Here is a 13,297-nt window from a genome sequence, read left to right as displayed (position 1 = left end):
TGCAGCCTTTAACAGTAGAGGGAGCCACATGTATCAGAAATCGTTCAAGTTTTTCAAATGTAACTTGTCAGCTGAAGATGAGCTTGTTTATAAACATCACTGAGATAAATTTCACCCGTCATGTGTTATGTTAAGCAGGTTATAGGTGATTGTAGCCTAGACTCTAGGTTTAATTGCATGATATTATGTGTTATATGTGTTGTTTAAAGATCAATACATTATATTCATATTTATTCGTGTAAATCTCATGTCTTCACAGGGGTGTTATAGCAAAAGTGGAAGAATGCAGCCATCCCGTTGTGATGAAGGGCCTGTGTGCAGAATGTGGCCAGGACTTAACTCAGTAAGTCAACACACTCCACTCATTCACCTATATACCTTTATTTTGCATGCTTTGTTGTCATTGTTTCCATTAACCCTTTAACTGTCACTACAAGACCATACCAACCTTCTTTGCATCAAACTTTCATTCTGACCTTTAATGAAAACATTATTGACCTCAATCAATTGGTTGAGAAAAAACGTTAAAGGGTTAAAAATGTATTTCCACTTTCCTGACAGCATCAAGGCTAAAAGATCAGGAATAGTTCAGAACAACCTCTTCTTATCTTTCTGTATTTTCATTTATGTCAGTTCTTTGAGATGCAGTAGTTAAGGAGGATTTTAGGTAACTAGATTGTGCTGGTGATGCGCTTGCATGTTCCTACTTTCCAGGCTACAAAGTAAGAATGGAAAGCAGCAGGTGCCCATCTCTACAGCAACTGTTTCCATGGTGCACAGTGTTCCAGAGCTGATGGTCAGCTCAGAGGTGAGGGCTGCCTGTTATCCACAAGAGTGGATGAAGACTTAAAGTGTGCCAACCTTTAAGATTAGACACACTTTGCTCACACTGGACTTTGAGACTTACCTCAAGTTCCTGACTGAATGTTGCTGTGTTCTAGTGATGGTCACTGGGATGCCATATTATTGTGTAATTACAGTTCAGTGCATGAACTCAAGTGTTTTTTTTGTGTCTATGAGCAGCAAGCAGAGCAGCTTGGCCGAGAGGACCAGCAAAGACTTCACAGGAACAGAAAGTTGGTGCTGATGGTGGATCTGGACCAAACACTGATCCACACTACTGAACAGCACTGTCAGCGCATGTCTAACAAGGTAACAGTAGAACAAAAATCACTGTTCTCTTGTGAGCTCATGGTGTTTGCAGGCCAAAAATGACCCGAACATACATGTGTAATATTCAAATTATTATATTAAAGATATATAAAAACATACATTTTACTTAAGTAAAAAGACAAAAGTTGTATATGTTATGGAATTATGGAATTTAGATATTATTTAGCTCTAAATTACACCATTCTTTTTCATATAAAATAAGCACATTTTATGTCACATTATTTTCAGTAAATTGGGAGTTTCGAAACATCACAATTTTTCATAATTGGGGGTCTCTGGTGACATCTGCTGGAGTAAAAAAAAAAAAAAACAGTTACATGAAATAACAACTATTGCCAATAGATGGCTTCAGTGCTGCATGCATTGGCTGATCTATATAAGCTCATGTTCTAACAAGCTTAATTTATAGTTTTTAGCACAAGTTATGCATTGGATATATATTTAAACATAAACCACCTGTGTTGAAGTGTCAGATTTTTCAGTGATGCTCCAATAATCAAACCTGACTATGCTACCATAGTCAAAACTGAAAAGACTAAAAGAGTAATTATTTTGTTATCTGTCTTTTAATTCAGACATAAAAAAAACCAAAAAACCATACACCTGATAAATGATCAGCAGATGTGAAGGAAAAAATACTGAGGTAAAAAAAACAAGAAACAAAATCCCACACACTGCTGCTGCTTGTGATTTAATTAAGATGGTCAAGCGACCTTCAAACATCAAAATTCCAGCATTAACTTTGTCACACAGGGGTCAGACTCAGACTTTGACCTGTGTTGTTTGTTTGGCATATATTGACAGGTTTGTCTACACTTGTGAGGGCCCTGAATGTCCTCATCAGAAAAAAAAAGCTCTTAAATGGGTCAGATGATGTTGATCTTCAAATCTATTGATGTGCACATGTTTGTGTGATGGTTAGGTTTAGGGGTAGAGTTTGGAAATAGAAAATATTGTTAGCCTGATATGAAATCAGTTCAAGTCAATGAAATATCACTAATATAATCAAACAAACCTGTATGTGTTTGAAGTGTGTGTGTGTGTGTGTGTGTGCAATGTGTTTCTGTTTCATTCCTCCTGACTGCCAGAGGTGGTGCTAAGAACTAGAGGATAATCGCAGCACCAGCCAGTTAGGTTGAAAATATATAACAATAAAGTCACATTGTGACGCAGACCAAGCTGCAAGGATATAAAATGCAGCAGCTCGGTGCCCAGCCTCTTTCAATTTCTCGCTATATGATAGGTTGTTGTCTTCTTCGTTGTCTTCTGTGACAACGTGCTCTACACCATTATCTGGATGGATTTTTCATCTTTCATCATACGTGAGTGTATATTATTTTATATTGATTGTTAATGTTGGCGATACCCTGTGCTTCACGGTACTCTCCGGTGGCTGGTGTCTGACTGCACTTAGGTAACGGTGTCGCCGTAAGCCTACAATAATTTTTTATTTATCTTGTTACATATTTACTCATGCAGAGATTTATCGCAGTGCTATCCGACGGCCAGTTGATTCGTTCACGTGTTGTTCTGGGTGTTTTTGTCATTATTTAACTATCTTTGGTTCTATATGAATATTATATTTGACTGCTCAGTTCCCTGGGCTCACGTTACGAGTGACGCAAAAGTTCATTTGAAATCCGAATTGAGCAGCCAGAGTCAAAAACTCATCTGGATACAATCTGGACATGCAAAAAATCAGATTTTTAGTGGCAGTCTGAACAAGGCATCTGTAAGCCCACACCAGTTTTTTAGGCCTTGTTCAGACTGCCACTACAAATCAGATTTTTTGCGTATCCAGATGAGTTTTTGATAATCTGGACAGCAAAAAAAACACATGAAATCAGATTTTTCCAAAAAAATTTCTAAATTTTCCAACCACATTGGGAGGTGGTTTCAAATGCTATTGAAATCATATTTTTTCAGATTGTCTCAGTCCGGACGCTCTGGCTGCTCAAATCGGATTTCAAATGGTCTTTTGCGTCATTCGTAACGCTACAAATAACGATGATGGCAAAAATCGATGACTGCAGCATGGAGCATCACAATATTTACCAGTCTTCTCCGTCGCTGAGTTATTCTTGTGCGAGTTCTGCACTGTGACTGGACAGGGTGCTTATTTGGAGAGCGAGATGATGCACCTAATTTTTCCCGCATCTGTTTTGAAAGCATCATCACGTGGGTATGTCATTACCAAAGCAACCCATGCAGATAGGTTGGTTATGTCTGAACAAGCAAATCTGATTTGATCACTTGCAATTATTAGTGTGCACAGTCAGCCTGAAGAGATCTGATTTGCCTGCAGTCTGACTGTCTGAACCATCTATTTTCTATTTTCAAATCACTGTTGGCTTAACAGGAGATGCCAAAATCATGACGTTTTTAATGCGTGTTAAGTTCAGCTTTGAAGATGCTGCACTCTGTTCCATTTAGCTGCGCTCTGTCTAGATGTTTGAAACACTCACCTGCTGTATATACACTGCTTCAGCGCGAGTCCACTGCCACATGCCTGGTGTGCTCATCACAGCTCCAGCTCATCATCGCTATCCAATACCACAGCAGTGATTTTGTTACCACACTGCATCTCTCAGGCCCCACAGCATCCTCCGGGTGTTGAGGAGGCTCAGGGCTGTCACCCATTTCACTGTCAGCCTCAGGGGCGAGCGACCATGTCAGTGTCTCCCCGCAGGTGCTAAAGGCAGAAGCCACAAACCCTGAAGTTCTTGAGCCTGTCGTTTCTTTCTGCAACTTCTTCCTAAGTCACTTCCTTTTCGCATGCCACACACTGCCAACTAGTGTTGTCAAAAGTACCAGTATTTCTGTACCAAGTTGATACTAAAATAAAAAAGATGTAACGAGACCAGTGTTTCTGCAGTACCGGTAGTACCGAGCACTGACTCAAACCACTGGAAACTCCACAGACATTGAAAATCATTCACAACATGTTGTATCAGATGACACAGCTGAGCACTAATCTACTGTGAACCACACAGCACATCTAAACTATATTGTTATACAATTAATTCAGAGGATTTGTGCTTTAATCTCAACTCAACTTTATTTATAAAGTATTTTAAACAACAGAGTTTAACAAAGTGCTTCACAGTAATAAAATGTAAAACATAACATTTAAAAATACCACATACACAAACATTAGTAATCTAAAACACAAATACAAACATTCCAAAACTGTGTTCTACATTTCATTTGTCAGATTCCAAGGGCAGTGTAAAGAGATTTCAGACGTGACTTAAAAGTCTCCGTGTCGCAAACTGTTTATCCGGAAAGTGAAGATTCAGGCAAAAAAATACACGTCATAATAAAAGCATGTTTCAAAATATAAGCTAGAGCCCTGAAATTGAAGAAATTGTGACAGAAATATATTACAACTGTATAGTAAAATGTAATATTCCCTGTAATAATAATAACAATAATAAAGCAATATATCACAAGCAAGACTGCTGTTGAATTAAAGTTTAGCAATGACATGCAATGACAAAGTTCTATTTTCACTTATTAATTTTTTTTAGAATGAATTGATTAAACACCATTCATTTTGATGATGAAATTAAATTAAACTCTAAAACAGGGAGTTCTGGAAAATAATAATAATAAAAATAACAAAAAGAAATACATGATTTGTTAAAGAATAAAACAGGGTGCTTGTAATGCATCCTTGATTGAGAAAAACTTGAAGGAAAAATGCATTTCTTTTAATTTATTATTTACATTGAAATGTAACTTTTTAAATAGGCTAAACAGGTGTGTTCAATAGCACATTGTCACATTCGCCTATTTATCCTGTGGTACCGAAATTTGTATCGGTACGACTACTGAAAGTTTAGTATCGCGATAACATTACTCCCAACGTTCTTCTGTCTGTGATGAAAGGAGACTGGTTTTTGAGTGTTGATTTAAAAGACGTTTATTTTCACATTCTCATTACACCCTACCACAGGAAGCTTCTACGATTCAGCTTCCAGGATGAAGTTTTTCAGTTCAAAGTCCAACCATGCGGTCTGTCTCTGGCTCCTCTTTTGTCCAAGAGCATGATCATTCTGGCCTGTTTAGACGATTGGTTGCTTTGTGCCCCAACGAGACTGCATGCTCTACGCAACACCAGGATATTGCTGGAGCACGTTCAGTAGCTTGGCCACACTGTGAACAAAACAATGATTTGTTTAGTTACAGTGCAGTCCATAACCTTTTCCGGAATTACATTGACTCTCACGATGTCTGCCACATTGTCACACGCTCTGGCAGACAGTATTCTTCATCTACTCACTCGATTCCGACTGGGGGCAAAACTTACTTATGGTGTCCTTCTACAGCTAATGGGATTGCTGGTGGCTGCTACCTCAGTGGTTCAATTATGTTTGCTCCTCCTCCGGCCCCTACAGTGGTGGAACAAAAGTTTACGGTTGAACCCGGCAAGACATCCTCATCGTATGTTTGTTGTCTCTCCTTCTTGTGTCCATGCACTGAAACCTTGGAATCGGTTGGCGTTTTTGAAAGCCGGGGTCCCTGGGGGTTGTTCCTTCTCATTGGGAAGTAATCACAACTGGTGCTTTGCTTACGGAATGGGGGCAATGTGGAACCAAAGGGGAATTGGTGGTCGTTGGCTGCCAACAGAGGCCTTGGAGCATATCAACATTCTTGAACTCAAGGCAGTGTATCTAGTGCTACAACATTGCTTACCAGTCCTTGTAGGCCGCCATGTGCTTGTCCGATCCGGCAACACATCAACTGTTTCTCATCCGAATCATCAGGGCAGCACCAGGTTTCTCAAATCTTTACAGCTAATTCGCAGGGTCCTCATATGGTCTCAGTACCGATTGGCATCATTGAGAGCAGTTCATCTCCCAGAATCGAACAATCAGGTGGTGGATGCTCTATACAGGGATCTGCTGCAATCGGGGAATGGAGGCTTCACCTGGACGTTGTGCAGTTGATCTGGCAGCGGCGAGGCAAAGGTGGACCTGTTTGCATCAGAAATGACCATTCATTGCCTTTGGTGGTTCGCGAGGACAGAGAAGTCATTGGGACAGGATGTGCTGGCTCACAAGTGGCCGAACTGCCTGTTGTATGCAAAATTTGTCAATTTTGACCCGAAACACCACAAGTGTTGATTTTTTTTTTGTTTTTGTTTGTTTGTTTTGTTTTTTTACGGTCACTTTTTTGTGTGTGTGTTTTAGATAGCTAGTGGAGGAAAAGTCTGTTTTTCACATTTCTGACATTTCACACAGCAATTTTCTTGCATGTTGCCTCTATTAAGTTGGTGGTTTCAGAAATATTAATCTGACCACTCACAGTCAGCACAGATTTTCTTTTGTTTCATTGATTTGATTTTCTTTGTATTCTTATGGAATGGTGGGTGGTATGAAAATCTTAAATGACAGTATGAATAATTGTTATATCACGATTTCAGTATATAAATCGCAATCTAGTTTTTCTTTCTCTCTAGCAGTTTTTAAAATTCTGTCATTATTCATCATTCTGTCAATATTGTTGTCCAGTGTTATTTGTCATAGCTTCAAAATATTAATCTATAGCACTTTTCATTGTGGAGCTCAACATAAAACAAAAGCGCAACTTATAGACAGACATTCTGTTGTTCCACATAACTTTTTTGTGTCTTCTGATTTGTTTGTTTCTGCTGAATTATTGTGGGTGTAATTAGAAATGTTGATTGAAGAACTTCAATGCAGCCACGCAATGATTGATTGCTTTTTAATGACACTTTTTAATATGTTTGTCTACTATCCTCCATTTTCCATTCATGGTGTGAATGTGTTCATACTGCCAGACATGCATTCACTTAGAAGATCAATTTGAACAAAACTGCAATCTCATATCTTTATTCCAGACAATGAGAAGATCATTTACTGAGTTTTTAAAGGCTGAAATTATTTCTAAGATTGTGTAATGTCTGCTTTCAGAATTGCACAGTTTTTTGAAAACAGTTTCCAACATATTTCTAACTTAAGTATAATAATAATAAATAAAAAACCCTGCTAAACAACAACAACAAAAAAGCCTAATTATACAGGGCTTCCTTAAAGGGTTAGTTCACCCAAAAATTAAAATCCTCTCATAGGCAAGGGTCCCCTAAAACATGCATATTGTCTTGCTTTTCACTGTATATACAAATGTTGTGTAGCATTCTATTGCATTTAACTGTTTTCCTGTCTCTGATTGTGATGTGTTTCCAGGGAATCTTCCATTTCCAGCTGGGACGTGGGGAGCCCATGCTTCATACACGTCTGAGGCCTCACTGCAAAGACTTTCTAGAAAAGATTGCTAAACTCTATGAGCTGCATGTCTTCACTTTTGGCAGTCGTTTATATGCTCACACCATTGCAGGTACATTATTAAGATGCTAAAATACTCACTCTGAACTCATGGCAGCTTCTGTTACACTGCTGACCGTAGTGTTGTCGTGGCATTCCATTAGTGTAAGTGAGTTATTGTGTATAATGGTGCATTAGGGATTGGCAGTTCGAGTAATTTTATAGTTAAGTACTCTAACAACTAAAAAAAATGAGCACTATGTATAAAAAACATTAGGGATAGGTAAAAAATATAGATTTTACGATGCATCACAATCTTCATTTGAAAATTTTTGATACTTAAATCCCGAGATCAATCTTTTATTGGGTTGTTTTGTTGAAATGTGCTTGAAATTAAAGAGAACATTTCTTCTATGCAATGTGTATCCATCAAAGATGAGATCCTACACTCCACTTTCATTTAATAATGTGTCTTTTAATATCCTCTCTGTTCTTTACAGCCAGTTAAAGTAAAAATAGTTATTTATTTTAATCGCAAATAGCATGTATGCGCTAAAGAAAACCGGTCTTCTCTCTGTTTAATAAATGAACCGCAACAGCTGTACGAGTCTGTGAGATGTACCTTAAAATACAGTACCATTATAGTGCTTGTTATACAAATTAATGTAAACTTCATGTTATTACTTGTAAATTGTGTACATTATTTCAAATTATGTGCTATTCGATTAAATGTATATATTTGGCAACTGACTGGTAAACGTTAAGGTTTTACTCACTATTGATTATTTAGTATAGAGCAGCAAGATCCTTTCACTGCATGTTGACAGTAAAAGATTATTTTGTGTAATGTGTCCAAATACGAGATACACTCACCATTCATTGTCATTGAAAATGTCTCTTTTAATATTCTTTTTGTTCTTTACGGTCAGTTGTTGATTAAAAATAAAAAAAATTTACATTTCATTCTAATCACGTTTAGCATGGATGACGAAAAGCCATTCAAGTCCTCTCTCTTTGACCTGTGCATATTTACATATGCTCGTTACAGAACTGTCAGTTTTGTAGAGACATCATCGGTTTATAACACTTGTCCAACAAATCAATTTTCAGTTGAAGTCAGAATTTTATACACTTGGCAAGTCGTTTTGGACATCTGTTTTGTGCATGACACAAGTAATTTTTTAATTACAAAGAAATTAGCCAAGACCTCAAAAAAAAAAAAAAAAAAATGCCTTAAGGTACCACATTCATCTGTACAAACAATAGTACACAAGTATAAACACCATGGGACCACTCAGCCATCGTACTGCTCAGGAAGGAGACACATTCTGTCTCCTATAGATGAACGTAGTTTGGTGCGAAAAGTGCAAATCAATCCCAGAACAACAGCTAAAGACCTTGTGAAGATGCTGGAAGAAACCATGTAGACAATTATCTATATCCACAGTAAAATTAGTCCTATATCTACATTACCCGAAAGGCTGCTCAGCAAGGAAGAAGCCAGACTACAAAACCCATAAAAAAAGACAGACTACAGTTTACAAGTGCACATGGGGACAAATGTCCTCTGGTCTGATGAAACAAAAATTAAACTGTTTGGCCATAATGACAATCGTTATGTTTGGAGGAAAAAGGATGAGGCTTGCAAGCTAAAGATCACCATCCCAACCATGAAGCATGGAGGTGGCAGCATCATGTTGTGGGGTGCTTCGCTGCAGGAGGGACTGATGCACTTCAATCTCAAGACATCAGTCAGGAAGATGAAGCTCGGTCACAAATGGGTCTTCCAAATGGACAATGACCACAAGCATACCCCCAAAGCTGTGGCAAATTGGCTTAAGGACAACAAAGTCACGGTATTGGAGTGTCCATCACGAAGACCTGACCTCAAATTATGCCATTAAACAATAAACAAAATATAATATATGCAATACACAGTATTATCATATTGATTCATTACATTTTTACAAATCTAAAATGTGACCAAAATAATGAAAATCTAATAAAATATAATGAGTAAAATTAATATTTTCGTAATGTACTTAGTTAGAAGGTCCCCTGTATAATCAACAGCAAAAGCTGAGAGAAATGTCTTTCCAATGTAAACAAAGGACATTATAACTGAAATATACCTATATGAATCGATATTGAATAGAGCTTGTGAATCGAAATTGAATCGGATCGGGAAATCTGCATCAATACCAAGCCCTAAAAACATCTAGATTAAATAATTAACAAAAAAAACGCATTTGCACTTTCACTTGAAAACATACAGACATTCCAAGTCTTCTGGAGAATAATTAAAGCATTCCTTTAACAACGTCACGCATCCACATCACCAGCCAATACGTTGTAACGGCAAAAGTTATGTGAGAGAATCAGTTTTATTGTTGCCCAAGGCAGGCAAAGGTACAAAGACAAATCAAATTGCAATATTCAAGTAGTGTAGTGAGTGAGTGAGAGAGAGAGAGATAGTATTGCCCTATCACAATGACACCAGGTGGCAGCATTTGTTCATATTTGTTCATTTTGAGTAGTTAGAGGTTGTGATATGAGATTGTGGAAAGTGACTCTTAAGCCCATCCTAGTCTACATTTTACATGTTTTCTAATATAATGGGTAGTATTATGATTGTTTAGATGTGTTTAATCTTCAATTTATTTATTTTTCATTAACTGACAATAAAGATACCTTTTTAATTGCAAATGTGAAAAGTCTGGATACTTTTGTTCTATTTAAGCCCATGTGTGTTTCACATAAGCTAACTTTGCTTTTTTTGGTTTTGGTTTAATGCTTCACATTTATTAAATAATCTCAAAAATGTTAAAGAATCTTTGATTAATCATTCTAAATAATTTAATAGCTGCTGATCAATCTGAACAAGATGGATTACGGTTTTAGTATTTGACTTTGCTTTTAGCATCCATTCAACTTTTGAATTTGCAGACTGTGTAAAGCCACTTTAACTGTGCCTCTATGATGTTGCCAAAAAATGTAGATGCTGTTAGAATAGTTTTCAGCAATAGTTATCACAAGTCTCGAATTAAATCCTGAGGTGCCTCAATATACCCAGCCCTATCCAGGAGGCACTGTCCTTGCAGTCAGTATATCGTAAACCATTTATTTTTGTATCCCCTTTTCTCCCAATTTGGAATGCCCAATTCCCTCTTGCTTAGTAGGTCCTCATGGTGGTGCGGTTACTCACATCAATCCGGGTGGCGGAGGACAAGTCTCAGTTAACTCCAATTCTGAGGCAATCATCACGTGTCTCGTTGTGCATGACACTTATGAGACTCGCAGCATGTGGAGGCACATGCCACTCACTGTGATCCACGCACAACTTGCTACACGCCCCATCGAGAGCGAGAACCACAAATCGTGACCACGAGGAGGTTACCCCATGAGACTCTACCCTCCCTAGCAGCCGGGCCAATTTGGTTGCTTAGGAGACCTGACTGGAGTCACTCACCATGCCCAGGATTGGAACTCGCGACTCCAGGTTTGGAAGTCAGTGTCAATATTCGCTGATCTTCCCAGGCCCCTTGTAAGCTGCTTTTGATAAAAGCATCTCTCTGCTAAATAGCAAGTAAATGAGAAATCAATTTAGTGATGTTCCAGTTTAGTTCCCCTGTGGGGTTCACTTCTCTTATTTGTAAGCACAACACAGTATTTAACAGTCCCATTAAACAAAATGTCTTTCATTTAGATCAGAACAGAGATGTGGAGAGTGTAGCTGATGGGGAAAGGATTTTGCAGGATATTTTCCCCACAGTTTTCTGTGTTCCAGACCTGTGTACCCTCCTTTTAATCCTGTTCTAAGTGAATCACCATACATAATGACTGTTTGGGTTCTGCACTTGACATCGATACTTTATAAAAACCCATGAAACATGAAAGCGTTGCAGATTTGTACAAATGTAGTGGTGGTTGTAAAGGCATCACTGTTTCTTTTACGCCTACTCAAACCCTGACAAACAGGACCAACATTTTCTTCTTAAAATCAGTTTTTTTAATATTTTTTTTTATTTAGAGCTGTGCATAGTCTTGTTGCTGCCTAAGAATAATCACAGTTAAACAACTGTAGTTTACACTTAATCTTAAAAGGAAATCACTGTTTCCTCTTTCTCATGTCTAGTGTTTCTCTTTCAGGTTTTTTGGACCCTGAAAAGAAACTCTTCTCTCATAGGATAATGTCCAGAGATGAATGCATTGACCCCTTCACTAAGACAGGCAACCTCAGGTGAGAGCTTGTGCCACTCAATTTTATAATACTTGTACAATCTGAAGTGATTCAACATAACCTTAACCTCTCTGCATGCAAGTTCTCGCTGTACTTACTAATTCCCCAGTGTGAGTTATTGAACGCTCACAGTATTTAAACAGATGTCCCCTTCAACTTCACTGCAGAAACACTGGAGGACAGATTGTATTTTAAGTAAGGGATAATGTACAGCCGGCCAGTTGTTATCACAGAATAAACCCAGACAGGGTGATCAGGACCCTGGAGCGGTCTGATTGTTGGATGTGCGGTTGTTACTCAGAAATATCAGACTGTTAGATGGCGTCTTTGACAAATCTGAATTGAGTATTCCAGAGAGCTGTGTAATAATAAATAGACCATGTGATTTAAAAAATAATAATGTGATTTTGATAAGACATGTTTGCGATTGTGATTAGTGGTATGTATGCCGCCATGTTGTTAACAGTGCAATGCTGCATGGGATTCTAATTTTGTTATGGCAAAGACAGCCCTTCCACTTGTTGCACAGGAAGTGGTGGGAATAAGTGACTGACGAACTGGGAGAAGACATAAGGGGACTGACTAGTTTGATGTCAGAAAGCATAGCCACGTCAAAACAGCTAACTTAAATGATAATGGCTTTAAACTTGTATCCCAGTTCTGTGATTTAGTTGAACGTTTGTAACATAAAATTAAAGATATTGTGGTGTTGAAAAGACTATTTGAGCGGCTTTTTAATTTAGACAACCGCTAGCCAACCTAGTATAATCACGCGGTCCGGTTTGATCATATGTGCGAGGTGGTTAATATGCATTTGTGGGTCAAAAATGACCTGGCTGTCTACTTTTTGACTATAATTTTAGATTAAGTGGTCTTTTCATATGATACATCAGGAATACATATATTTGACCATGTCTTTGACCATGTGAACCAAATAATTTAACATATAGTTTAAGTTTATGAGAGTTCGCATCACTGCTCCTAGTTTCCATATGTGGGTCAAATACTAAATTATTAGTAAGAAACATGTGATTCTAGTATTTGTTTGTGTAAGTAGGCTTCCTGAGACATTTCTCCATACATACTACCAGACATGGAATTGGTCCATGCTTTCTGTATATTATCACCCTAATCTTCTTCTCCATTTCAAATGTGAAACTTCTAAGAATAATTTGTTTTAAATTGTTATTAAAATTGTCACTGTAAATAATTTTCCTATATTAGTTTTTATAAAGAACAAGATTCTAAATTTCACCCGTGCTATTTATGATCCACTTATGCTTTCTAGAGGAGTGAAGTCACTCATGCATTTTAGGGTTAAATGTCTTCCTTGATACTATTACTTAAAATGTGAGTTTATACTATGTATAAGTTGTTTATACATCCTCCGCCTGGCAAAATTATGTTGACTTTAAAGTATAACTTTAAATTCAACATAATTTTGCCAGACGGAGGATGAAACTGGTAAACAAATTCCATAGACATGCTTTGAACGAGTTACCTGAGCATTATTCAGGGACCAGAATATCATATAGACTTGAGGTGACCTCTGTTGACTTGGCCCAGTAAGCAACCACCAAGGAGCGCCTTCGCA

At 37.7% G+C, this 13,297-nt stretch overlaps 1 protein-coding gene across 3 annotated transcripts in view; it reads left to right on the top strand.

The window, feature by feature from the left end:
- Positions 1 to 13,297, top strand: part of ctdp1 (CTD (carboxy-terminal domain, RNA polymerase II, polypeptide A) phosphatase, subunit 1) — a 147,193-nt gene that overhangs the window by 1,894 nt on the left and 132,002 nt on the right. For all 3 annotated transcript variants that reach the window (XM_052136373.1, XM_052136370.1, XM_052136371.1), the window contains exons 2-6: positions 260 to 343; positions 715 to 808; positions 1,024 to 1,152; positions 7,386 to 7,536; positions 11,613 to 11,703. In XM_052136373.1, coding sequence (XP_051992333.1) covers positions 260 to 343; positions 715 to 808; positions 1,024 to 1,152; positions 7,386 to 7,536; positions 11,613 to 11,703 — 549 coding nt within the window. The remainder of the gene's footprint in view (positions 1 to 259; positions 344 to 714; positions 809 to 1,023; positions 1,153 to 7,385; positions 7,537 to 11,612; positions 11,704 to 13,297) is intronic.

The sequence above is a fragment of the Xyrauchen texanus genome, chromosome 10, assembly GCF_025860055.1.
Source record: "Xyrauchen texanus isolate HMW12.3.18 chromosome 10, RBS_HiC_50CHRs, whole genome shotgun sequence".
NCBI lineage: Eukaryota > Metazoa > Chordata > Actinopteri > Cypriniformes > Catostomidae > Xyrauchen > Xyrauchen texanus.
The sequence above is the reverse complement of the archived record's forward strand: the minus strand, read 5'-3'. Positions and strand labels throughout refer to the sequence as shown.